Raw genomic sequence first — 27,986 nt, 5'->3', positions numbered from 1 at the left:
CTTGTGCACAGACACATCCTATGTGTCTTGTCTCTCCTGCCTTACAGTTCTGATGCTGTTGCAGGTGGGATGGTGAAAACAATCTGTGAAATGTGCATGCGTGTAAAGGGAGACCTGCAGAAGGGGATGATTCAATGAATTCAGTATAAAGCAGAACAGCAAGGCCTAATGAACATATGGCAGTGAGAGTCATTCCCTCTTCTGCCCCTCTGATCTGCTGTGCAGCATCCCAGCCCCCTGAGCTGGCCTGCCTGGGTTTCAGAACGCATTTTCCTCTTTTTCATTCTTCCAGCTGACAGCAGTGTTTGTAGATGTCATGTTGCCCATGCATCTGTGTGTGTGTGTGAGCCTGTTACGTACCTGATTTAGGCGGATGTGTTTCTGTGTCACACTAGAGCACCTTATATTATCCCTTCCTCCACATATCACTCCATTCACTTCCATTTTTCCTTTCTAAGACTGACTGTGTGTATTTCTTCTGGCATACTCTGAAGCTGGAAAATAGATTCCCTCCCTTACCTGAAAGAAAGTGTAAATAAATTAAATCCATTCCGAAAGTTAATGTAGTGCTTCTAAAATCCACTGTCTCGATGGACAAATTTAGTGCAACATACCAGCTTTGTATCCTAATGTTTCAGGACTGCTGAGGCAATAGCAGGTCTGTGACTCATGACTTGCATAGAACAAGCAGATAGGGACTGAGTGTTCATTTTTTTCTTCCTAATGAAAGAAACTAGAGGCCAGCGTAAGATAGTGGAAGCCAAGTACCAAAAAAGCCATTGGAAAACATGTCTTCATGTAATCTAGAACTGGGGGAACTCCTCGCTAAAACAGGGTCTGAATGTGAGGAGCTTACAGATGCTCATCTTCCTGAGTACTTCTTACTCATGGGGAGGTTGGATAACTCCCTGCAAAGAGATCTTTATGGGATTGCTAAACAGAGAAACTACAGCAGGTTCAGGAAATTTCTGACCTGACAGTGGTGAGTGAGGCAGTGGTAGGAGAAATGTTCTGTATGCTTAGCCTGCTCTTTCACTCCTGGGTGTCTGTGGCGCTGCTGAGGGAGACAGAGCACCAGATCACAGATTGCAGAATATTCTGAGCTGAAAGGAACCCACAAGGATCAACAAGTCTGACTCTCAGATGGTTTTGGCCTTCCATCTGAACCAGAATAGTTGTCCATGTGTGCTTGTTACTGATATCACAAAAGTCATTACACTCAATGAGACCATGAAAGGACTCCTTTGGGATCAAGAGGGAGTCTCACTGTCTGTGAGAGCAGTCATCCTTGTCTCTTGTCCATGAAGGACCCCATCCAGGGCCCTTACACTCAGAATCTCTACTTAGGTAATCCCTGGGCAGACTGCCCTTTGCTGGGATAAAAAGATCTCTCTCCATGGAGGATGATATCTCAGGTTCATTCCTTTGTTTAAGCCCAGCACTCTTTCCATTAAATCATAATCTGTTTTTCTCTGATGTGTTTGCAGGAAAGAGTAATAGTAGCAGCTGGTGAATAGGGACATGCAAAAGCCATCTGTGATTGTTCACAGGGCAGCAATTTTTATTTCCCCAATATTTTCTTGCTTCTCTGAGCTTTGGTTTTAAGTGTGGGATCCTACACATTGGAATTTTTTACCATTTTCCCATGTTCTGGGCAATCAGCAATACTGAAATAACCTTTATAACTTCTTTGTAAAAGGTTTTCTGTTTCCTTATTACATTTATTGGGTTCATATCGGATTTTAACTATTGACATCTCCAAGTTTAGAGCATCTCACTGTTACTGCTGGAAGTGCCTTTCATCAGCATAAACAAGTGTTTAGACACCATATCCAGCTTCAATACAGGGCAGTGCAAATTCTTGCTAGAGCACTGATATGTGAATTCCAGGTATTTTATGGCTCACAAGAGTTGCCGCCTGGCAAATTGCTACCAAAAAAAAAAAAAAGTAAGAAACCTACAGTTTCCAAATGTGTGAAGAATTTTATAAAGATGGAAGAGGGAGTAAGGAGCAAATGAAGTGCTTTGCAGGGTAAACTTCCAGCTGCAGACTCAAAAAAAGGACTCTGCAAATGCCAGTTTGGAATTGGGTTGCAGGTCAGTTTATCTGGGGTTCATTCAGATCCCAAGTTTCTCTTGTTTCCTGCAATCTTCTGTGACCCTTTATGCCTTACGCTCTTGTTGTGTCTAGGGTAATTACTTCATATTCCTATCATAGTTCCACCTACAAAAAGTGCCCTGTAATGCCTTGTTGGATTGGCAGAGCATTGTGTTTTTGCTAACCGGCTTTAGTATTATTACTGAACAGCCTTCATTAAAATTAACTGAAATAGTTATGGGTAGTCCAGAAATAAAGCATGTAGGAAAAAGTCCAAGCTCTCCAGAGTTTTGATAGGAAAACAGAGGATTTCAAATAAGCACAAGAGCACTGGGGAATTTCAATCTGCATGATAACTGCCTTGGACCAGAGGAGCTGGTGTTTCCCTTGAGATCATCTGCCTTAGTGTTTACTGCAGACTGTGAGGATCTGGCAGGAGCTGCTCAGTGCTTTCTGGGATGCAGCCCTGGATTTGGAGATCTCAGAGGAGCAGCTGTTTGGGTGACATTTCCTGGGCTGGGACAGGACTCAGAGATATCAGAAGCATCACAAACCAGGCAGCTTCCTTGTGAAATTTATGTAGAATAGAAATTAAAGAATAAAGAAAATTGGGAAAGAAAGATCAATAGAGCACTTAGTAGTTTTTAATGGATTCAGAGCTTCTTTGGCCTTTTGAAGGGAGGTCTTATTTTAACCAGAGCATTTGCCATCTGTTAATGAACTGATCTGGGTGTCATTTATGAAAGAGTCTTGGTCAAATCGAAAGTGTGAGTGATTTCCAGCAATTCCTATAAAATAAGGAGTTGCCTTATCACCAGAAGGATTGAGAGCTGACACTGTCACAATGTTTTAATTTAAAAAATAAACAGGACAGATTAAAAATGCAGTTACATGACCCATCAGTGCTTCTCAGACAGTTAAAAGCCTTTGGACCCTGGGTTTATTCACTTCTAATTCAAATAAAATTTCTGCTTTAAAATGATGGAATACTTTATCACATAGAGTATTTACTAAAGCAGATGTTACAATATGATGGAAATGAAAGAAGTATTAAGGTAATTATTCTAAAAGAGAAGCTGAAGATACATTAACACTGTGTCTTTCAAGTGATGCAGTATGAGCTCTGTCTCTGCCTTAGGAACTAGGGGAACAACAATCTGATCACTGTTGGAAAGACCCTACAAATTGGTGTTGGAAAGACACTACAAATAAAAATGAATTCCTGTGCAGTTCCTGGGACTAGCCCTGACAATATAGAGAATTCAAAGCATAGCTGTGCATAAAAGTTTTAAGAAAGACAAATTAGAGGTTTTATTCGTGTTAGTTTGATTTTTTTTTCCCATGGTCTCGTATTTCAGAAAATTTTCCTTATCCCTCAAAACTAATTCTATAACATGCAAATTTACTTTTTTGGGAACCAAATGGGGTCCAGAGCCCAAGACACTCTGCTGTCAAAAAGATTCTGTTACAATCCTTTTTTTGTGTGTAGGTCTGTCAGCTTGTATTCTAATCACGCAACAAATGTATGTGTGATGAGAAAATGTAAAATGTATGTAGACCTGTGAAACAACTGGCTTTAAGTACTAAAGAGACTGCAGTCATGTGCTGACTGCAAATGACTTAGGGAAAAAAGCAGTATTAACTTAAGGAGACACAATTACTTTTTAATTTGTTAAAAGAAGAATGAAACAGAAATACCAATTTCAGGAGGATCTTAGTAACCAGCCCCAATGTTGACCTGCTGTGACATTATCCAAATACTACTTTTTTGTTTCCACATTTCTGGTTACTGTGTGGCCAGTTAGTCTGGCTACACTTCAGGAGAAAATTCCAGGTGTTGGAGGTGGGAACAATCTTCTGGTCATATTTGAGATTTTCTTTGCTCTTACATGTTCTTTCAAAGCTAAGTTCTGCTAATGTTGTGTGAATGCTCTGGGGTCTTCTACTATAGATCTGCATCACTCTGCATTACAGCAAAGGGTAGGTGACTCTGAGGGGGCTGGACAGGAACCCCTGAAAGGCGCAAGACAACAACGTTCTCCAAATTAGTAAAGAAAAAAGTTATACAGACCCATGAGTGTGACTTCTAGTCATTGACTCAATCAGCAACTGTAGGCACTTCTCAAACCTGCTAGGCATCTTCAGGGAGAAATGTATTGAAACTGTATTGTATATGAAATTCTTTGCCTGCCAGACCAGGCAAAGAACTTCAAAGGCAGGTAAACTCCTGGCCTCTCTGACACCTCTGTTGTTCTAGGTCTTGAATATTCTCTTCTCCTTCACATCTGTACTTCTTCCCTCTTCTCTCAATCTTGTGCCTTTCTGAGAAAACTTCCATGGGTGTCATCGCCCACTGACCTCTGCCAGCCCACTTATAGCCTCAGGGATGGAGAGCATGTAACCACTGCTTAGATGCTTTGGCCAGTGTCCCTGGACCAAGCAACTGCCCTCTCTACTCCGTGCTTTCCCAGATGATCTATGCAGCACAAGCCTGGCTGCATCAGAGGAGATGCATATCCATGCTCTTCTAGCATGAGTTCAGCTCACCCCAGCACATCCAGCACCCCTTCCCTCCTCTTACGAAATTATTTTTCTCAATATATAAGAGGTGGAATGCTGACAAATTATCTTCCCCTCTGTCCAGCAGACTTTATAGCAGATAGGGAGTAGTTAGAGCTTCCTGGCAATTAGGGATTTTCAGCATAGTGTGCATATTTCCAAGAAGCCTATTTCTTGAATACCCAAGTGGTCATCAAGAGCCCAGGCAAGAGGAGACCTGAGACTGCTCTGAGTGCTTTAACTGGTAGCCACCTGCTCAGCAGTGAGTACTCCACATTGCCCAGGAACACAGTGATTTAGATCTCAAATGCAAGGGAATCCTGGCTGACAGCAGCAGATCAGGCTTGCCAGCAGGTTCCACATGGAAGCATCCAGCTGGGCTGGGCCTTTCTGTTTTAAAGCTGACATGTGGAGCTCCTTCTGCTTGTTGCACCTGAGTGAGAAGCACCCAGAGTCTGTGGCAATGGGAGCTATACACAAAGTGGACAGTAACGTCTTAGGACCAGATTCTGCCACCCTTTCCAGAAGTGCTTCTATTACCTGTGAATACCGACCTTGAAAGCAAGAGCAGTAAGAGGTTACACTTGAATGAGAGAGTTAGATTGAAACTTTGGGGGTTTAAAATATAGGTTTGAGCTGTACAAGTCCATGTCCAATAGCACAGGGCTAGATTTCTTCCGTCTCTCTAGGTTTTTGATGTAGATATATGAGCTGGCTGAAAATTTCCTGGCTGTTGCAGGTTAATTTGCAAAGCTAGCCAGGTGAAACGCTGTAGTCAAGGCTTATATATGGTGGCAGAGTATTTCCCACATCTCATAAATGCCTCTAGCTACAATAAAGGGGTGAGTGGAGGCAGCAGTACTGAAGCAGCTCCACTCTCAGTCACAGGGCCAGGTTTGCACTGGCATAGAGTGGGTGGCAGAATTTGGTCTGGGTTGTGTAAACACCAAGATGTGTATATGTTTCCTGCTTCAGGTAATAATGTGCTAAGTTACTACTTTATGCACAGAGGTATGGAAACCTTTTTTTATGTTTTTCCCTCCCTCCCTCCTCTTTCCCTTCTATGATCCAGACACCACTAACTGTATGGAGTTGATGACTGGCAGACTTTCCAAATGTGGTAAGAACTTCCTTCCCTTCTGCCTTTTCACCTTCCCCAGCCCCTGCTGAGCAACATAACAATGCGCCGTCCTGTCCTGTTGCACCTCCTCCCCTTCCCTATCCCTGCTCCCCCACACTCTTTTCGAGACTCCCCACCCTCTAACAACCCACTATGTCTTTCACTCACCTGGAGGACACAAGCATATCCCTTTTTCTGTTCCTCCCCATCCATGCACAGATGCACAGGCTGCACCACAGCTTTCCCCTTCATAGCACAAATGTGTGGTGTTACACTTGAGATACCCTCTCTCACTGTAACCCAGGCCAGTGATTTTCTTTTTGTTTCCTGATTTTTTTTCCCTCTTTTCTTTACTTGCTGATTCATGGTTCTTCAGTCCCTTTTCTGCAGTGAAGCTGAATGCTGCCCTGCTAGCTGCTGTCTCCCTTGGTTTCTTGCTATTTGTTGAGACAGGAATGCTGTGTTATATAACTCCATTTTGCATCCACCCCCTTCTTCCCCAGATGTCCTTGGGGTATGACCCTTTGAAATTTTCCATAAGACACACTGCATATTATGTCAGGCACTTGGCTAGTGCAAACTGTCATAGTTCCTCTCTGGACTTGGGGAAGGATGTTGTGTCTCTAGCTGGAGGAGTAGTGAACCTACTGAAGATTTGGAATTTTGCTAGGAATAAGAAAAAAAATTTCCAGCAAAACTTTCAGTTCAGCTTGCTTGGGCTTCCATGAATTTTGGTTAACTTGTCCCTAGCCTTCCCTCCCCTCTCTGCACACATGGACTGTATTCTTTCTTTCATTACTTGTGCCTCTACTCACTGCTCCAAATACAGCAGTGGAAATACCCAAATACTAAGAAAATTGCTTTTGTCTTATTATTCATGTCTTGTACAGAAAGATTTTGTATGAGAAAACTCTGGTCTCTTTAGATTTCCATCCTGGTATCTAGGTTGAGTTCAGGTATCTCTGTGAAAGGGAAGACAAGATGTTAGGGAAGTGTTCACTGAGCTGGTGCTGCTCTCCAGCTGGACCTGCAGCTGTCACACTATCTCTTTGTTAACTGAAGAAAGTTGTCCTGGAGTTGTTCTGGAGTCTGTAACCATGAAGGGAAGTTGTCATGGTGGAGATAATATTGGGTTTATGCATGTGTGACTGAGGCAGAACTTGGCCTGTTTCTTGTGTTTTAGGCAATCTCTTAGTTGCAGCTTTACTGGTGGGAATTTTTCCTTTGGTCTCAAAGGAGCTAATTTGACTTCTTAGGTGACTTTTCTGATCTCTTGAAGACTCATTTCGGACCTTCAGCTTCTTGAAGACATCAGACAGCAAAGCCCTCTTCTTCCTCATGACTTTGTTTCTTGCCTGGAATCTGGCATTCACATAATACAAAAATACTGAAATGCTGATCCTGCTGATTGCTTGCAAGTTAATTGAACTGTAGAGATAACCAGCCAGTACCCTGCCTTCTCCAGATAGTGAACATCACTGCTCACTCACAGTTCATGCAGGCCCTCCAGCTGTCACTGTGCCAGCAGCAATCCAACAAGGGTCAAAGAGGATGAGGTGAAGGCCAACAGGGAGACTTTTTTGTGGCAACTACAGCACAGACAGAAGATAGAGAGAGAGAGAAGACAGGATGGCCTGTAGGGGTTAAATGGAGCTGCTTGCTTTAAATCACATTCCTGTTGGTGAACTCACAAACAGTGTAAGTTTGTGAATAGGTTTGCCTGGTTTTGGCAAACCATTCTCTGTGGTTCTGAAGATGAGAAACCCTTGTGATGTTGACACAATGTTCATCTGGTAATAATAAGTAGTGTATGAAAAACTGTATTCTCTGGGGGTTCTGACCTCGCTGTAGTTCCATATTCTGACAGTGAGCACAGGAAGTCATTCTTGCAAAAAGAGTTAACACTGTAGCAGGAAGAGCTGCTCAGGTTCCTTATGCCTGGCTCAGCCATGTGAAAGCTCTGGTGGGAATGAGGAACACGTTTTCACCCACTATAAACCACTGAATGCTGTAATTAACAGCAAAGCAAATTTGTTTAGTCCTTTAAATGTTATCTCATCTTCTGCTAGCAGTGGTCAGCAGCCTGAGGAGCAGTTTTGCATACAGCCACTGGCATTGAGAAACAAGTTAATGTTGAACAGCTGAGGCTTGTCATAGGAGCTGCCAATATTCAAATGACACAACTGCTTCTGTATCAATCCTACCTGTACAAACTAGAAAACTGCTGCCAACTTTTAGTATTCACAATAGAAGAATTTTGCTGATAATAAAGTAAAATGCATGCTGGGGTGAAATATTTTATCTTATATTTCCACCCATCTCAGCAGGGGAATGGGCATTGCTGTTGTCAGAAAGACTAAATTGGTTTCCATGAACTCTGTTCATAAGATTAAATTTAGCTTGTAAAAATTAAAATATTTACATATAAAATGCAGCTGTAACCTGAAAAACATCTACAGGAGTGATACTTTAGCTGATCTATTCCTGTGTGTATTCTCAGCCAAATCAGTTTAGTGACAAATAAGCTTTACCACTTTATGTGCTGCCGTTAAGCCTTTTAAAATCAGCACAGCTGTAAAAGGACAAGCTGGATTTTGTTTCTTTTGGAGCAGGATTGAGAGAACTGTTTATTACCATCTAATCTGGTATTTATGGCTATCCCACTGAAGAATAGGTTGTATAATTAAGGTTCTAATAGGTTCTTCAGAGCCTTTATATTAAAAATAAAAATCTAGATAATACATAAACTGAAAAGCCCTCCAGCTTCAAGCACAAAGCTGGGAATTAGAAAGCAAGGATCATTCACTGTATATTTAACACATTGGATCCGGAGCCATTGATCCACACTGCACAGAAGCAAGCCCATGGTGACATTTCAGTGTCCCTTGGTCCTTCTTCACAAACTTTAGTGACTTCAGGTCTTTCATGTAGTGAGCTGAGAATTTCTTTGGGTGATTGGTTTCATAGTAGGGCTGGTATATAGCTTTTGATAGCTCCCTTTCCCAGTCATTCCCAGGTTTTTTGAGTCCTTGGTAAGTATGTTTTGCCAAGGTGCTGGCTGCTGACAGGAATCCTCCGTTTCACCTTCTGAGATTAACCCAGAAAGACTGTAAACTTCCCAGTCTTCACACTGCCACTATCTGAGGATGAATTTTACTTCTAAGTAAGGCAAGATTATTTCCATAAAGTCTTTGGCTACATCAGTGGCACTTCCATGGAAAGAGGGTGATGCTAAGAGGAGAAGGTTAGTATGGATAACTAGTGCAGCTCCAGTCAGATCATACTGTCATGTTAGGCACTGCATAAACATACATTCCTGCAAAATCTTGGCCCATAATCCTGTGCAGGCCAGAAAGAAGGCCTTGTGTTTGCTTTTAAACATTTATCTTGTATTGCTGCTTACAACTGAAAACCTGGATTCCTGGCACCAGAGTCAAACAAAAAGCTTTTTGGTTCCTTGTGGATACCAGTGGCTATCACCAAAATGATCTGATCAAACCAGAAGCATAGAAAATCCACTTGCATTTCATATCTCACCAGTGTATCTCTCTCAGATCTTTTGCTTCCAGTGTTTAGGACTTGACATTTTTCCTATTCAGAGCCATCTGATCTTGCTGGCCATGGCCAGTGGTCCTCTGCACACAGAGAACCACACTGCAGTAAAGGCTTCTCTCTGTAGCTCCCAGCAATCACAGTTTGATTCATACAGACACAAGCCCATGCCAGTGGCATTCCAGTCTACTTGAGAAGTTCGGAAACATTTTGAAGTTTCAAACTGGTTGCATCACATTTGGGTTGCAATTGCAGCCTGTAGCTTTCTGAGTGCTCATTTCGAGTCCGTTTTTGGTTTTAGTAACAGCAGCAAATACCTGAACTTGGTGTTCTTGGAAGTGATCCTGACCCATCTTGGCATTAATTAGAGTAATCCCGCTTCTGAAAGTAGCTGTTTGATGGAAGAGGAGGTCGGTGATTTGCAGCCAAAAAGTTCCAACTGTTGGCAGAAATATTGGTGCCAAAACCTGCAGAAAAAAACCACAGACTGCCCTTCCAGCTGAAAGGCTCTTGTCAGCACTGCCACACCGTGAGGTGGTCAGAACAATGGGGTTTTATTAACATTCCTGAAAAAATATGCTGGCTCCTGGTTTTTCTGAGCATGGCTGACTCTCCAGTTCAAACTGTGACCCAGCTGAGAGACAAAAGGAAGCTGACCCACCTGAAAGATCACATACTCATTCAAAATGGGGGGATTGCAACAAGTAAGAGAAGTCAGTGGTTCTAAAGAGTTCAAGCCAGGTTTACCAGTTATCCCTGCCCCTTCTGCCAGTATCCTTTGCTGTTCAAAGGAATGGCTGACTCCCTGCATACTGTAGTTGTATGTCTTCAGTCTAGTGTTGTGTTGGGGAGATATTTCTTTTCCAGTTCATGCCTCATGTTTTTGCACTGTAGAAGAAGGTAGCCACAAAAAAAAAAAAAAGGCAACTTGGCACTAAAAGTTAATCCAGATGTATTGAACTATTTGATTCATGTCAGATCCTATTTTGACAGCTATGGTTAGATTTTTACTATGCAGTACAAGATCTTTTCCTCTTTCTCTGTAATCATCCCTAACACAGAAAACACAGGCATCTCACTCTTAATTGAGATCACAGTGCTTTATTTATGATAGCCAGCGTTCCAGGAAGCTACTGGAAATACTTTCTTGCTGTACTAAGCTAAGTTTGAGATGGCCTTCCTAGAAGATTAAATCATATTTTGAAGTGATTTATTCAGTGGAAATGAGGAAGCAACATTTCACCAGCATGCACAGGTCATCTATCTCCTTAGGAACAGGTCAAAGAACTTGAAACTCATATCATAATATGTGAACATCCATCTAGCAGGAAAGATCAAAATTGTATTATTAAGTGCCAGTACATTTCTGACATTTTTATAGGAAAAAAAATAGGAATAAAGCTGCATAAATCTCTAAGAGAATGGATAGCAACAATACTGTCATTTGCTGTGGCTTTACAGGTGTGAGTCATCAGTTTCTCCTCTCAGCACAGACTTGTGCAAGCAGATCTGTATAAAAGGACAGGCAGATACAAAAAAAAATTGTTGGATTAGACCTTTACCAGCCAATTTGCCAGAAGAACATGACTCCACAACAGAATCTGGCATCTCTTCATCCCACCACTATCCTTGCCTGCTCTTTCAGTGCCACCAGCTGTCCAAATGAATGTATGATCCCCTCCTCTCCCTCATCATGTCTCCTTTTCTGAATGTTACGTGGTGGTGCTGGATTGGCCAGAGCTTTTCATCAGTAACAGACACGTTTGGTTTCTGATTCCTTACTCATGCCTTAGCTCTGCAGGAGACAGCAGCAAGGAAATGGGCCTCATCCCTTTGAGGTTTTGCTGCCTGTGTTCACCATTCCCCAACTCATTATTCCAGAGCTACCTGTCTCAGTAATACTGTGTGGAGAGGCTGAACTGGATCTCAACTTCTCTGTGTGTTTATGAGAGTGAGAGAAAAAAATGTGCAAAATAGAGTATTGCCATCTGGATGCTAGACACAAATACTGGGCCACCATCCTGCAGAGGAGATGGCAGGTTTTAGGGGAGTAAGAACAAGAATGGGTTCTAGAGTATTTAAATGTCAGGTTGGTTGTTCAGGTCTGCCCAGATGACTAGCAATTGGAAGTTCCCACCTGCTGGTGGCGTGGATACCTGTGCCAATGCTGTGTGATAACTTGAGTAGTTCCTCAGTTCTGCAGCAGTTCTGCAGTTTGTTCCTGCAGACACTGTTTTCAGTTAGCATTTTTACTGGCAGAGTCTAAGGACTCTGGAAAGTAAGTCACCTTTCCCAGCTGCAGTTCAGGTTTCCTGCCGAGAAACTGGAGTTGTTCCCTGGACTGTCAGTAGGTAGTGAGCTCGGTGAGGCATCTGTCTGATTTGGATTTGTACAGTGCCTAGGCTGGGGCCTCTTCAGTCCAGAGGGAGACTCTGACGTGGTACTACAACTAAACAAAGAGGAATGGGCCACTTTATCTTTCTGTCATCCCTTTCAATGCATATACTGTTGGAGTGAATTCTATATTTAAGTCATTTGTTTCTGAAGGCAGAAGGGACTCTGCCAACAGAAACCAAGCAAACAGACCAAAAAAATGCCTTGTCTTAACAAAGAGGCCCAGAATTCTATGAAAGTAGCAAAATGGATTTGAAAGGAAATGGATTATCACCCAGTGGGGAGTGTTGTAGTGCTTCACGTGAAAGAAGTTGGATTTTGGTTACATGGTTCACTGAAACCACAGCTGCTATCAAAACAGAGCAACCTAGGGATGCAAAAGTCAAGGGCTAAAAGTAAGGAATGAGTATAGGAGGAAAACATCAGTAGCAGAGGCAGGCAAAAGACAATCAGGAAAGATGTGAAAGCAATAGGGGAAGAAGTAAGGGAAGTCAGGTTGAGAAAAGGTGTCTCTTCCCACTGGGGACCTATGTTTTCCAATGCACTTTCTCCCAAAGCCCAGGATATATATACAGAAACCAAATAAATCTCAGGCTATACAGACAGAAAAGGTAAGAGGATAATCCCACAGATGGCATATTTGTTTTGTGCAACTTTTGTGTTCAGCACCACAAGGATTAGTGCATTAACAGTACATAGACTTCAGAGAGATGGTTTCACAGAAGAAAGTGCCTCAGGGTTTGCTTCTGTGAAGTCAATGGGAATGTTGCAGTTTGCTTCAATGAAAAGAGGGCCAAGTCCTTATCTGTCTGTCTTTAAAATGTTACAAAACAGCAGACTTTAATCAGTAACTGAAGCCTCCCGGCTTCTCCTGAAGCTGCTTGTTCACCACCTCCTGTTATGTTCTGTGGAGGGCTGTGAGGGTCTTTACAAGGTCAGAGCAGGGTCTTTGCAAGGTGCATCCTTTCCTGGTGCCACTTGTGGTGCCTGGAGTGATTCCCCTTATTTTCTCCTTCCTCTCTTACCTGGGTGCTCCACTTTCACTTAGCTTCTCAAAGTGGTGACACCACTGGGGCTAGGTCAGTTGTCAGACAGGCTTCCTAAGAACAGTAGATGAAATACTGAGGACTTGTGAGGGTTGATGCAAACTGCCTGCCCAGCTTCCTTCTATGTTTTTGTGTCTATCTCTAGCCCTGTTTCTTCCTTTTAGCCCTTGTTGTATTCAAATCCATTCACACTTTTGACTTCTTTCATGATATTTGGCTGTGACAGTGCTGCACACAGGTGCCCCAAACCAGTTCCTTCTCCATAAATTTATTTCTCTCAGCACCCCTTCAATACATGGCCCCTTCATGAGCTTCAGTGCTTGTTTTCAAATCCATTCCCTTTCCCCGTCTTGCAGCAAACAGCTCCTTGGTCTAACTCAAAACTGCACATATCCATCTCCTCCTAACAGACATAAACCTAATGCTATGAGCCTCCCCTCCTGCCTCTGATCCTTCTCTCAGTTTCTCACCCTTTCTACCCTTTACACTTTCTTTGCTCTGTGCTGATGAACATTTGCTCTCAAGGGGAAAGAAGACCTTAGTCTGTGCATGAAACACCAGGGATGTTCTGAAGAACCACTGATCCAAACCTTCATCCCTGGGATGAGGAAATGGGATGTCATCTCACTTGCTGAAATAAGAAAGGCAGCCTTTTCTGAGGCCCCCTGATGGACATAGAGGTGTAAGAGCCTATGACACATCTTGCACTGAATGCTAGGCATGGAAGATTGCTGAAAAACCTATTCTAATCCATCATCGCCTGCATTTTCAAGTCTTGTCTTACTGGATTTATAATCTCAAAGGGAACTGAGAACTAAGAGGAGCAACACCCTGCACCATTTGCATGCTTCCAGCATAGCTGACCCATTCTTGTGTACCTCCAGAATAAAAGTGTGAGGACTCCTTGTCTATCCAAAGAGCAATATGAACACCAGCCCAGCATCAGTTTTTACTTGACTGCAGGACAGGAGGGCATTATGACCTACTATTTAATTACAAGTCCAAAAGGCAAAGGAAGGAAAGGGTTAGTGAAATGGCCTATTTTAGTTTTCAGTAGCTCTCTAAACATCCCTAAGGATTTTCTTACCTCCCATTAAAATTTTAACTGAAAATGCTGATTGTAAGGAATCCAGTAGTGATACAGGCAAAGAAAAGTAGACTGTTAAATACTTTTGCTGCAATAAATCTCCAGGCACTTGAAAACCAGTAGGGCGTGGGGAGGAGAAAGGGTGGATGAAACATGGGCTGCATATTTTAATAGGATGACTAAAAGTCCTGTATCAGGACTCAGCAAACACAAGATGTATAATTTCTAAAGGGTTTCATTGCTCCATTCTTGCAAGTTGTACTTTTGTCACTGTTCCTGTCTATATGAAAGTGAAAAACTTTCCCAATTCCTGCAGAGCCCTGCTTACTCTGCCCGCATCTTTCCCTCTAAGCTTGTTAAATAAACTGCTCAGCTGAATAACTAGAGATATTCTCCTACTCTTTTCTCCCAACCCAGCAGTCTTTTCCTCTCCAGCATTTTTTTCAGTGCTCTTTTTCATTCTCTCTGCTGACTCCATTTGCTTATGAAGATGAGGGGTCCAAAGCCACCTGAGAACCAGATCTGCCCACATTCCTGCATTCAAGGCTGAGTGTTTGCTTTTTTTTTTTCTCTTTTCATTGAAAAATGGTATTCACCTAAAAGAAGTAGAAATGAGTCTCAGTAGATAAAAATGAGTCTGTGCAAAGCGTGTGCCCACAAACCTAAAACAGTTTGAGGGAGGCTTAGCAAAATCTCTGATGTAGAAATCATGGATGTGGAACAGGTATTCCTTTCCCAAGCATTTGCATGCATGTGGAAGGGAGCAGGTCGAGCTCAGAGAGGCCTGAGCCCAAAGTGACTGAGTTTAGTGAAAGCCTTACTCTTCTTAGTCAGAAATTGAGATATGTGCTTTGCCTGGTTGGTTGTTTCTGCCCATCTCTAAGGCTTCAGTCAGTTGGGTGAATGAAACTCACAGCCTTTTAGCTTTAGTGTAACTGAGTGACAGAACCAGGGCAGGCAGAACATTAACCACAGAGCAGCAGGCACAGGAAGTCAAGGAATGAATTAGATTAATAAGATCCTTCACTGAATTTGCCAGCCATTTGATTTTTCTCAATGCCCGTTAATAAGCAGGGGAAAGCAGCCACTACCTGGTTAGCACAGGGCAGGAAAAAAAAGAGTAACACATTCAGTTTTGCAGACCACAAATACTATGTCTTTTCTCTTCATCTGTGTAAGATGATGATGTCTGTCTAGTATTTTCCGTTAGAGAATAAGAAAGTACTCCAACAGCTCTTCAGTTGAATTGCTGTGCACAGAAAGTACTTGCCTGCTGTAGTTACTGGGTTGCTCTTGTTTGGATTTAAAGTGAAGGGAAATACATTTTGACCAAGCCACCAGTGTCCACCAGTCTCTGCTAAGAAGAAGCCCTTTGCTCCTGACAGAATGTTCTCATCTTGGGGATGAGAGGTTCCACTCTTCACAGCATTCTACCACATTGGAAGGCAGATTCAAGGAGCCTGCTCCCTTCCAGGAGCTGGAGATAGAAATTATTTCAATTTGATAGAATGGTAGAGCCAACGGTCCCAATATTGAGAAAACCATCATGGGTTTTTGAGGATCATGAACAGGCATCACCGCCATGTTGTACATCAGATAAAAAACACCTTCAATATCCATGTTCAAAGAGTTTAGTGTGACCCCTCCTATGCTTGATTAAGATTAATCTCCCAATCAAAGAAAATGGAAAGGGACTAGAAATTCCAAAAACAGGCTACCTTTCCAGAGGTAGCTGGTCCTTTTCTCTCAGTAGCACCCCAGAACCTTTCCCCAGATATGACCTTCCACAGACACTCTTACACAGAGGTAGATTAAGAGCATATAACCATGCTGCCTGGAGGCCCACATGGCATGAAAGGCTGTATTTCATGTGCCTAGTGCCTTGTTAACCCTGCAGCCTGATCTGGGGACCGGCTTAAGGAGATGCCTATTCCAGTAGCACACAGCTCCACCTCCCTCTCTGGCTCCTAACTGCACTGGAATGCATGTCAGTGCCATGGAGGTTGTGTTGTGGAGAGAGCATAAATTCAGGACAGTGAGGTAGTAGGTCTTGACCCTGCCAGGCCCCAGAAACAGGCAGAGGTATAACAGCCTGCTTCCACATTCAGCATCTTCATTTCCAGGTACCTGTTTAGGGAGGATCTGAAGGTGCTTAGATGCCTGTGAGTGCAAACCACAGACCACACGTGCAGATGACAACACTCATCTCAGCCATAGCTCATTTTCCAAATGATGCTTCCCTGGGACCAATCAGGTGCTTCAGGCTTAGTCATGACATGGTGGCAAGGAGAAACTCAGAAGGAAATAAAATGCAAGCAAGGAAAGCCTAATGCCTGGTGTAGACAGAGAGCTTTGCAAGGCTGCAAAGTAAAACATCAATGGTCAGCTACATGGAAATATCCTGTGTTTGTAACAGCAGGAGTGGGATGGGATTTGCCTGTGTCCAGCATTGTAGTCACTGACATTTCCATGTGGAGTGGCCAAGTGAATCCTAGTAATGGACTGACCTATTTCAGTCACGTGGTACTGTGTCCTTCTGCCAGGTGAGACAGCGATGCTTCCCCACTCAGGAAAAAACTAGGACCTTCCCCCTGGGTGCTTTATGCTCCCAGGTTCTTTATTGCTGTAGGTATCCCATCCTAAACACTCTTCCTCTTCCTGCTCATTGTCTTCATCCCCCACACACCCCCACGCACGTGGCTCTGGATCTCCTCATCATGTTCTTCTCGTTAAAAACCCCATTGTTCATTTGTTTGTTTGTTCTCTCTCTTTCTCTCCTCTTTTTGTCTCTCTTTCCCTCTTGTTTTTTTTTTTCCTTCTTTCTTTCTTTCTTTCTTTCTTTCTTTCTTTTTTTGTCTCCTCTGTTTTGTGTACCCAGGCAGCCCATTGAGTAACTTCTTTGACGTAATTAAACAACTTTTTTCAGACGAGAAGAACGGGCAGGTGAGCCATCCCCCCGGCACGCCAACCAAGCATAGCGCAAACAGCAAGCGGAGCGATTCCGGTTCTAATGACTATGGGTCTAGAGGAGACAATAAGTACCCTGCTGGCAAAGACAAGGCAAAGATGGTCTCATCAGTCGGCCTACAAGACCAACCTTAAATAAACACATAAAAATTAAATAACTTAGAGAAAAAAAAAACAAAACAAAAAAAACAAAGAAAACAAAACAAACAAAAAAACCAAAACAAAACAAAAAGAAAAAAAGCAAGAAAGAATGAAAGAATATTCCTTAGCAAGCTAGCCTCTAAACTAGAAGGATGTATATACCTTGCCACAACAGTACAAAACTGTCTATAGACAAATTTTGTATGAAGGAATGACTGTATATATATACATATATATATTTATATATGATATATAATATATATCTCAGAAACAAACACAAAAACAAACAAATGAAAGAATGAAAAGAAAGAAAAGAAAAGGTAGCACAGATGACAAACCCAGTTCACCAGATCTTGGGTTGTGGTTTTTTTTGATTGGTTTTTTTTTCCTCCCTTTTTTTTGAATGTTTTGCTTTTTTCTCCTTCCTGATTTTTTGGTGGTTTTTTTGGGTTTTTTTCGTTTGTTTTGGTTTTGTTTTTTTTTTTGTTTTGTTTTCTTTTGTTTTGTTTCTTGTTCTGTTCATGCTCTCTCTGTGTTTCTGACGACACCACTTGTTTCCGCTCTGCTACCAGGAATTATCCCGAAAAGTTAACATGTCAGCCACGGCTTCACCTTCTGTGCTCTGCGGACACTTGTTGACGGAAGGCAACCGATGTAGACTGTCCAAGGACCAGTCCTGTTTGAGGTTCCCAGCCTCCCCTCTCCCTTCAGGAAGTGGGCTTCTCCCCCACTTCTCCCCAAACACCTCCCCAATGCACGCCTGTTTTTTTTTTTCCCCTCTCTTTTTCTTTTTTGGTGCTCCACAAGAGAGATCTGCTCAGTTGTGGGATTGCAGAGTCTGGGCTCAAAGGAGGTTGCAAATTGTTGGAGTGAATTATTTACCCTTGGCAACTTCTGTCCGCGCAGGTGAACGCAGCCCGGAGAGGGAGGGTGTGGGGAAGGAGACGGGTGTAGCGGGAGCGCAGTGTTCCATGAATCCAGAGCGCGTTCTCATCAGAAACCAGCCAGGAGCAACTCAAAACTAAGCGTTGAACCAAGACAATATTGGGGAGCTTCATCACGGGATTTTCTTATCTTTTTTTTTTTTTTCTCCCCACCACCTTTTCCTTTTCTTTTGCCCCCTTTTTTTATATATACATGTATATATGTGTGTATATTTATGTATAAATATACATACATACATATATATATATACACACACAAACTAATTGTTTTTTTTTATACTGTATCATTTTGCTTTTTTAACCTGCTGGAAGGGGAAAGGAGTAAACATAGGAGGGAGAGGGGGGTTCAATGAAAAAACACATACAAACAAAACATTAAAACTTAGGGAAAAGGCAACTTCTGGTAGCAAAGAAGAGGGACAAGACTCTGCCAAGGACTGTCTCTCCCATCACCAGGCACAGTTGCCACTGCTGCTACTGCTGCTCCTCCTTCGACACCTTCCTCCCCACCCGTCAACTCCCTGCCACTGTGCCACCGCGCTGGGACCCTCTTCAACCAGCTGGATCCTCCACCACACCCTGCATTTAGAGGCAATTGTTGTGTTGCTAGTGCTGCATTGATATCAGTATTATCATTTCTTTAAGTTACCAGTTTCATTTGTTGGCTTGGGTGATTTTTTTCTTAAAAAAAAAGGAAAAAAAGAAAAAAAAAAAAGAAAAAAAAAGAAGATGAAGAGGAGGAAGAAAAGAGACTTATATTGGATTTTATTTCCTCTGTGTGTATGTGTGTGTGTGTGCAAAATCACTGGCACTTAGTTCATCAGAGCAAGACAAGGTGGAGTCAGGGCAATGGGAGACTTAATCACGAAGCTACTGTAAACTTTAAAATTTACTGCAAGATATTTTTATAAAGTTTTTGTTTTGTTTTTGTGGTTTTTCTTTTTTTGTTTGTTTTGTTTTTTTTTAAGGGGAGGAGGGTGGGATTGGGTGGATGGGGACCTTTTTTTGTGTGTTTCAGTTATTAGGTCTTGGTTATTTATATATACATATATATATATTTAAAAAAATAAGCTGTTAGATATATCTTCTGTTTAATAACTGTGTAGAGGCAACATTGATTCTTATTTATTTTGCAGAGGAGGGGGAAAAAAGACACAGAAACCTACTGAGTGTTCATTTTGTGACTTTGAGAAAGAGGAATTGCCACCTTTTTTCCTCCTCCTCCTCCTCCTCAAGAGTTATGTGACCAAGTGTAACTTATTCTGGCCCAAGCTCAAAGGTTAAACAAACAAAAAAAAAACGTGGTTTTACGCGTGGAAGACAAAACACAGTGAAAAGTATTTCTTGACTGAGATTTTAAGAATGTAGGCTTAGCATTAGTGTTCAGCTCTTTTATGACCTTCGATTGCTGCTCGTTGGGTTCCTATGGGTGTATGTTGTATCGCAAGATTATTTTTTTTAATGACAATGTTGGATGAGTTCTTTTTTGTTGTTGTTGTCGTTGTTGGTTTTCTTAATCATTTTTCCCCTTCTTGGACCAGTTTTACTTGTACATAGGTTTGAAGATTAAAAAGAATTTTTAAAGACACAACTGGGGCAAAGACCTTTGACTTCTGCCCTGTTTCCCCATTCCCCCAAATGGGAGGGATTTATTTTAATTTTTTTGCTTTATTTATTTATTTATTTATTTTCCCTATTCTTAAACTTTTCTCTCTCGTATTGCTGTGTGCATGTCAGACACCAGGGGGTGATGGCTGGGGAGGGGGGGAGGCAAGGGTGCAGGAGAGGGGGGCAGTTTTAATTGCATGACATTGCTGTAAATTAGTCTCTTTTGCTTTCGTTGTCTTTCCTGCCTCTGCCCTCTCTCTACTTCTCCTCCGAGCTCCCCTCCCATCACCCCCGTCCTTCTTTTCCCTCTTTTCTCTTCCCTTGTGTATAGATTTTGATGCTTCTGTTACATTGTACCTCTACAAAAGGCTGGGATTTCAATACAAGATAATAATAATAATTTAAAAATACCTATATCAGCAAAACTCATGTGGTACAAGCAGGAAGGGGATTACTTACACAAGATATAAGAATAAATGAAAGCAATACCTCTTGTTATCCTTCCTATTTTGTACTTCGAAGACACACGCGCGCACACACACATATACAGACACAAACTGACATTATTTAATGGTTTGAAATGGACAAAAAAATCTGATGTATCCCTTGTTAAATAACTGTGAGCAACTTTAGTTCAAAAACCAATAAATTCATTCAGTAAAGATACCAGCTGTTGAGTGTCCTGTTTATGTCCATGAAAACAAACTTCTGGACAGTGCCAGAGCCGGTAAGTACCGTGGGGCGGCCTCCTTGCACCAAAGGAACTGAAGATGGAAGCTGAAGGAAGGCAGCATCCTCCTGGCCGTGGAACTGACCCCAGGGTCTGAGCAGCAAGGACAGCTCACCCCTGTAGGCCTGGCTTTCTGCAGTAACGTGTTCCAAAAGCTCGATCCAAATTTCAGAGCAATCGCGCCCCATCTGAGGTCTGGTCTGGATGGAAACCACTGTACTAAAAACTGACTGCTTGTGATTGTTCTCCTCTCTAACCTGAGCTTCTCGCGTTGCTTCCAGCTTTAGCTGTAGGAAGGATTTCTGCACCCTCCCTGCCTGAAACGCTCAGTCACATACATTTGAAAAAGCTGCTCAGGTACGTCCCTGGCATGTGTGGGTCTGGTGTTTGTTGCTGGTTGGTTGGACAGTCCGTGTGGCTGCTGGCTTGTCACAGCTCACTCTCTGTCCCTTCCCTCTGGGTTTGTCACTGCCTTCAGCAGTTCTGGGAGAAGCAGGTGCTTCTCACCTGGCTGGGGAGAGCGTGGCAGTCCGGGGCTCACAGCTGGGCTGCAGCCCTGGCCCTGAGCACACCCTGGCCTGGTGCTCACCACAGCCCGGCCAGCTCCAGATGTGTCCCCCTCCTGTTCCCTCTTGTGTGCCCTCTCCAGAGCTGCCCTGGCCAGGCCAGGCAGGGTGTCCCACCAACAGAGGCCCTGAGGGGCAGGCACCGCCTGCCAGGGAGGGAAGGCAGGAGGAGACCTTCTGGAAGGTTTCCTGGTGCTGCCTCAGCCTCAGGGATCCTCTGGTGACGTGAAGGTGACTGGGGAGCCTCTGAACTGCCAGGCAGCACCCAGGCAGCAGCCATACAAAATGTACTCTCCTTTAGGAAAAAAACAGCAGCTTTATAGGGTCTTTGGGGGATTCGCTGGTGGGCTAAAACTGGAGGGGAGTGGAGGAGCTGGCAAAGATGAAAACATGAGGAGAATCACAAGTGCTGCAGGATTTGGTGTCTGTAATACTGGAAGCCCAGAAGTGGGAAGTAGCTGTGTATCATTTGCATCTCTGTAAGTGAAAGGATGTGCTGGGCTGCAGTGTAAGGGGAAATGGGATTTACGGGCACTGTGGCAACAGGTGTATGCTGCTACTTTTTCTGCTTTGCTCTACTCTTTTCAGCAGTGTTCATGAACTTCTGTGATCTGCTCATGTCTCCTGTACTATGCACAATTAGCATCACCAGGACTGCTAATTATGGTTTTCAAAAGCTAGAGAAGGAAATAACGATTTTGCAAAGTGGAGGACCTCATGCGTAGGGCCTGCCCACATTTATTCTGCCTTTTTTTTTTTTTTTTGGCCATGTTAAAACACAGTCTCTTGCTATGTGGTGTCATATGACCATCTGTAGTGCATAGGAGGGGCTGTGCTTCTGACCAAATTGAGTTTGTATTTAAACTGTTGTCCACAAAACACCCTTCTTATTTTGTAGCTTAAATCTGACAAGTAGGAAATGTAGCTGGGGATTTTGGTCTGCCTCTGTGACTGAGGTAGTTGGATTGTCTGTGCTGCCAGGTGGGGGCTACTGTCCTCACCGAAACCCCATCCCAGGTGATGGCTGATGAGATGCTATGAGCTGTGCCCCCTGCACTTCATTAGCTGAGGTTCTGAGCCCTGTAGCTCTTTGGTTCTCTTGGAGAGCTTCGCTCTTTGGACTCAGTAGCTAAAAAATTTCCTCTTTTTAAAGTTCACCTGTCTGATTTCCTCTGGGTGAAGCAACACAGGGTAGGACCTTCCAGGAGTAAATTGAAGACAAGGCAAGTGAGTAATACTCCAGCTGGCATTTTCTGTTTGTCTGTTTTGCAAGTGGATGTTAGTTCCGACACATACATACATGAAAAATGTGTTTGTGCTTAAGGTGAACAGTTTTTAGTTGAGCCAGTACCTGACACGTGCTATATAAAACAATGGATGGTGTATATGCATCAAATGAGCCATAGTGAGGAGGGTGAATCTCATTGCCACAGGTCAGTCTGGGGGCTGAGAAAGAGGTTGGTTGTGTTGGAGAGCACTAATGCAAATTGTCCAAGCTTTGCAAACAGTGCACGACAATTTCCGCAGTAGTCAGGCAGGCTTTAATGAAAGTGATGGATGTACACGACTGAGCTTTAATGGCTCTCACTGGGCATAGGCAAAAACAGCGTTTGTCAAGACAATGAAACTGCGTGAGGCCTCCAGGCAGTGCTAATTCTGTGCCCTCTCTTACAAGGTATGCCTTCTTTCCTGGTGATGCAGACAGTGCATTTTAACCCATCAGGCTCGGACATTTTCATAAATAGCACAGCAGAATGCCCACAGGGATTGTGTTCTGTCGGGAAGTCTGCAAGATTGGTCCTCCTACTTTTGCCTCATTTCAGCTGTATACAACTGATTGTATATGAGCTCCTCTTAGAAGGGCAGAGTGTTTTGGTGAGAAAGAGATTTAGCCCTGAGTTTCTTATTATAGAAAACAACAGAGGGGGAAGAGAGACACTTGTCTAAAAACTGGAAAGTATCTTAGTTCTTTGTTGTACCCTTTAATCTTCTTATTTTATTTAAAACCACTCCAACAGCTGCAGCTCCTGCTTAATTTGGAGAACAAAACCGTAGTAGTTCTACTATCTGAGGATACTTGAGGCCACAAGTGGAAGGGAAACCCACATCGAGGGCAAGTCCTTTCTTCTCCTAAATGCACAATTTATTGTGGGGGTTATTTTTAGTGCTGTAATCTCACTGAGTGCTGCTGAGAGAAACTGTGCCAGGCAGGCTTTGAAGGGCTTGAGAAATGGGATTTCCTGTTCCACCGGCTCAGCGCTGACTCTTGCCATTGTCAGGAGCTATTATCGCCTTCTCGCAGCCAAAGGAGATAACACAGCTTCAAGGTCAGGGAAGACAAGAGCTTTCATCAACGGCATTAGCAGAAGGAAGAGTTTGCTTGCAGCCAGGGTGGGTGTTTCTGGTGTAGCCAGGGACCTCTGCCTGGGCAGAGAGGTCCGCCTGTGGATCACAAAGCCACACAGCAACCAAGGCTGGAAGGGACGTGCTTAGAACAGACTGCTCATTGCTGTGCCCCTCTGGGTTCTCAGTGCCTCCAAGGTGGGCACTGCACAACATCTCTGGACAGCACATTCCAGAAACAGCTGCCTGGGAGAGGAGAGAAATTTATTTTTCTGCTCCACAACTTCTCGTTGACCTGCTCTTTGTTGCACCTTCTGGGCTTCTGCAAAGTGTTCTCTCTTATGTGGACATTCCTGGGTCTGGAAGGCAATACTGGCCCAGCCCTGGGTATGGGACACATTTCTATCTGTGTTCTCCAGAAGAGAAGGAAAACAGGTTGGTCTAGGGAAGTAGCGAGTCTTGGTATAGGAAGCATTTCTAGGTTCTAGAAGAAATGTCAGAAAAAGCAGTTGTGTTTACTGTAAGGTCTCATAGGCTCTTGAGAAGTATTCACATTGAGGCAGCGGCTTCAAGTTGCAGTGTCTGTTCTGGATAGTTCCTCTGTGGGCCATCCTTGTTCTCAAAGGAAAATCAGATTTCAGAATGGATGAAACTAAGTTGAAACAAAGCAGTCCTGACTCACACTGGAGTTACCTGGAGTTAGATTCCGGGGGTATGCTGTTTGTGACAAATCCCTTGGTCACGTCTTGTTATTTATGAGATGCACAGTTGGGGTAGTGATCCTCTCCTGTCTGAAACAAATTACTTCGATAGTCCTCGTCTGGTTTATTGAATCGTGCTGCTCAAAATTCGGTGCAATGATGTATCAGGGGATGTATTGAAGCTACATTCATTAGGGATGCTTTGAGGATATGTGAAAAGCCATTTGTAGGACTAGGTAAGAGTTGGAATCGTGGCTGAGACCTCCCCTCACTTCATGGGAATACTCACAAACTCCAGTTCACACAGGGCTCCTGATCTAAACTCTAGTGTAAAAGTGCAGTGTAGGAAGTTGTTTATCTCTGCACAAGACCCTTCAGTTTTAGCACCAAGTTGCACAATAAGAACAGAAATGGGTATGGAGTAGGTAGAGCTTTGTGTTTACAGAAGATCTTAAACTAAAAAGGCCTTGGGACGAAACTCTGATCCTGGCTATGTGCAGTTCTAAGTTTGATGCACCAGCTGTAGCTTTTATCCTATTGCTGTGGGGCTTGTTTTTGGTTAGTGATCCAAACAAGGGGCAGCTGCACCCATTTAATTAAAAAAAAAAAAAACAAACTTCTAAAAGCTGTTAGGCCAGATATGCTTGGAAGTGTGTGGACTGTGGGTTCGTACAGAGGTGTGAAAGCAAATACAACCCTGATGTTCGGTTTCAGTGGAGTTGCACTGCAAGTTTTCCTTAGCAAAAGGGTTGAAAAAGGAGAGCCTGACAGAATGTTAGCCAGAACGAGAACTGCTGCAGAAAGATCTCATTTGGGAAAGGGGAACAAAGAGCTTTTGTCACCTTAACGTGTATTGCCCTGTAATGGGAACAGCTCACTACTTTTTGAGCCATGTGTGTAGCTGCCTTTGGTCTCTGGTTCATCGTCCCCGGGCTGTGTTAATATGCAGTTCCTGCTTGCATTTTCCTGCTCCATCTCTGGGGGAGAGGGACAGTGTCGGCCAGCACACACAGAGCAGCACTGGCCAGTCCAACATGAAAGCTTTACCACAGCCCCCGAGGTGCGAGTGGCAATGGGTAGAACCAAGTGCTGTGGTGTCACTTGGAAGTACAAACTGTGTGTTTTGCATGGATTTTGCACAAACGTAAACTTCCCAGTCTGCCTGTCGCTTCCACAGCTGCTGCTGCTCTGCTTTTCACAAGAGAGAGGTGGAGAAACATTTTGTAGTATGCAAAAATCCTGTAGAGAGACAGAATATGGTGTCACCCACTACATGCTGTGTGAGGTGACGAGGCAGTTGTGCTATGGAGCTTTTGTGCTGGGCCTTGTACAATGCCCTGCTGATTATCTGGCGTGGAGAACAATGTCTAGAACACAGGCCCTTCCTCAGGGAGGACAGGGCAGCAAAGACACTGTCTTTTCTCTTTGCTTCCCGAAGACTTTTACAAGCCGAATCATGTGCCAGCTGTCAGTGGTGCTGTGCAGAGGCAGGAGAGGAGGAGAGAGAGGGGTGGATATGCCTCTCCCCAGCCTGTGTAGCTTCCATGTAGCTCTGAAGAGACATGACACCATTCACTTGGTGTGACAGGGTCACAGCCAAACCTCTGAGTCTGCAGGAGGAGAAGGACCAGATACAGCCCTGTCCTGCTCAAAGGGAAAGGTCAAGTAGAGCCCACACTCAACAGGAGCCTGGACAGGTAAATACTGTGGCACATTATTGAGGCATGTTTCAATAGCACATGAAAACCAAGAGTCTGTTCTGGTACCTGCAGCAAGGGACAAGCTTTCCCCATGTAGGTGTAACAGACAAGGAGAAGGAAAAGAGGTGTCTGTTGTCCATTTCACACAGATTCAGCAACTGAGATGATGAGCAATTCAGTGATTCTCTCAAAGGAACTCGGTGACTTGGGCTGAAATTTGAATCCAGATCTTAATTTGGCAACAGCAATAACCAGGTCCGCAAACCTCCTAAGGGGCCTGTCCCCAAAGACAGGATCTTTAATTTCTCAGCACATCACTTTAGCTCTTTTCAGATACAAAGGCTACATTTCTATCTTTGTTAATGAAAGGAAAGTTGTTTGGGCATTTCTTGTCTTTCTAGTGGGATGGCACCAAGATCCAGTGTGGTATCTGCCAACTGAGAGACCGCAGAAAAACTCTGGATCATGCAGACTGTCCCAGTTTTGCAAGCAACGAAACAAGTGCCCACGTTTTGGAAGCTAGAGTCACACAATTCGTGATTTGTGGACGATTCTGAGCTCTCTGTCCCTTTGTCTATGGGGACTTTTATGAGTGTCTGTTGTTGTGAGGGTTCTTTGGCATCAAGTAACTTGGGAGCACAGGCTGCAATTTTTTCCTTACTTGGGAAACTTAGGGCTTCATTTACAGGCTCTTTCTGCCCTTGCCATAGTTGCTTGTTTCTAAAAAACCTGTGAAAACTTTCTAATTGAATCAAAACTCCTACTTGTCTTCCAGGTTGGTTGAAATCAGGCAGCAGTTCAAAAATTTGGGGTAGGCAAGAAAAAGGGACAGGCAGATGGAGTCTTGCTTAAGCTTGATTCATTTTTTGACCTCTGGCTTTAAAAAGAGCCCATGTTTTCAATTCTTGGGCCAGAAGACTTTCAGTGCGAAAAAATGCAGTGCTGTTACGAAGCACCTGAGCTCTTTATCTGAGAAGCACCTGGATCAGAAATGAATGTTAATCCAGTAATAACATATAATTAAACAGTTCTAATGGGGGCTTTAATCTCTCTTCTCCAGATGCAGTTTTGCTTTTGGCCTTCATCAGGGAGATTATGAAGGAACACAGAGGGCTTCTAATCCAATCAAAATTCCTTGATGGATTGGAGTATTTGTTGTGCTTTCACATTTTTGCAGTGGTTACACCACAAGATTAACTTCATTCACAGGGTTGGTATCTTGTTACTAAATTCAATGTAGTGGTTTGATGCGGGCAGAAAAAAGTGGGAGGGCAGGATACAAATGTGTCCTGTATCTCTGCGCGGCACAGAACTGCTTGGGACCAGGCTTTGGGATTCAGATGACACCTTGCAGTTTGCTGGTACCTCAGTGCTGACTTTGTGTGAGCTTGAACAGATCCGCCTTAAGCCCTGAACTCCAGTAGTGGCTGTATAGCTGAAAATCTTCTGTGGAAGGAGCTTTACCTGTCCAGCTGGGAACTGTGTGTCTGCTCTTTTGCCTTATAAAATTGTGTAGAGATTCTTGCCAAGTGTCTTGGCTTCAAATTGAAATTTCTGTTTGGCAGCAGGATGCTGACAAATGCTGGCTTGCAGTGTCTGACTATCTTCCTGCTATCCACTTCCTAATGTCATCCTCTGGGACTGAATGAGGGACTCCACCCACAAACTTTTTTGGGTCAATAGGTTCAAATTCAAGGGGGGGAAAAAAGCTTTTTTGCTCTTCTGCAGGCCATGTCACTGGTACAATAATGAATCACCAATGATGTTATTGAAGTCTTGATGCACATCTTGTTTTAATATTTGCTCAGAGCTACCCATCCTCACATGCTGGGTCTGTGATGCTCTGATCACATCAGAGCATCTGCTCTGTAGATTTTGCTTAAGCCAGTTAAAATCAGTTTTAAACTGGTAAGATTATTCAAATATGTGTATTATTATTTGTGCTCTCTCAAAAACGTTCTTAAAGTAGCTGAAGTTGTCACAGTTCTGCTGTAGTGGGTACAGCTGGTCTTCAGCCACAATTTGTCTTCTGCTTCTTGTATTTACTCCTGCTTAGACAGATTGTATAGACACAAGGATTCAAATTAACTTTCCCAAATTGTTGAATGTCAGTAGACCTGGCTGAAAAGGACAGAATTCTGTACAGATTTTACATAGATTTCATATACTGGGTTATCCAATGTCACTTTCCCACTCTGGATTATCTTTTTAAATAGAGCCAAGCACAGGGTTCTCCTTATGAATAAAAGCAAATTGTTTAGTGGGATTAATTTCTGCATTAAGAGCTATTTCATTATCTACTGGATGTGACATGAGAGAAGGTAGCTCTTCTACCTAAGTTTGGATGCTTAAGAACAGAAAGAATATTCCTTGAGATGATTTTGAATCCTCTAGAAATCAGGTTTTTGTGTTTGATACTTTGTCAAGTGC

General features: G+C 43.2%; 1 protein-coding gene across 14 annotated transcripts in view; it reads left to right on the top strand.

Moving 5' to 3' along the window:
* Positions 1-17,649, top strand: part of BRSK2 (BR serine/threonine kinase 2) — a 304,937-nt gene extending 287,288 nt beyond the window's left edge. For 6 of the 14 annotated variants that reach the window (XM_066187736.1, XM_066187733.1, XM_066187730.1 and 3 more), the window contains 2 exons: positions 5,730-5,777; positions 16,735-17,629. In XM_066187736.1, the coding sequence (XP_066043833.1) occupies positions 5,730-5,777; positions 16,735-16,958 (272 nt within the window). In that variant the 3' untranslated portion in view covers positions 16,959-17,629. Of the gene's footprint in view, positions 1-5,729; positions 5,778-13,294; positions 14,542-16,734 lie in introns of those variants that run through there. The other 8 variants (XM_066187735.1, XM_066187728.1, XM_066187737.1 and 5 more) reach the window with 6 other exon arrangements.
* The last annotated feature ends 10,337 nt before the right edge of the window (positions 17,650-27,986 follow it).

This window comes from Chamaea fasciata, unplaced genomic scaffold (genome assembly GCF_029207755.1).
Source record: "Chamaea fasciata isolate MVZ Bird 193981 ecotype frontalis unplaced genomic scaffold, bChaFas1.0.hap1 SCAF_7, whole genome shotgun sequence".
Lineage (NCBI taxonomy): Eukaryota > Metazoa > Chordata > Aves > Passeriformes > Sylviidae > Chamaea > Chamaea fasciata.
This window is presented reverse-complemented; position numbering and strand designations above follow the sequence as displayed.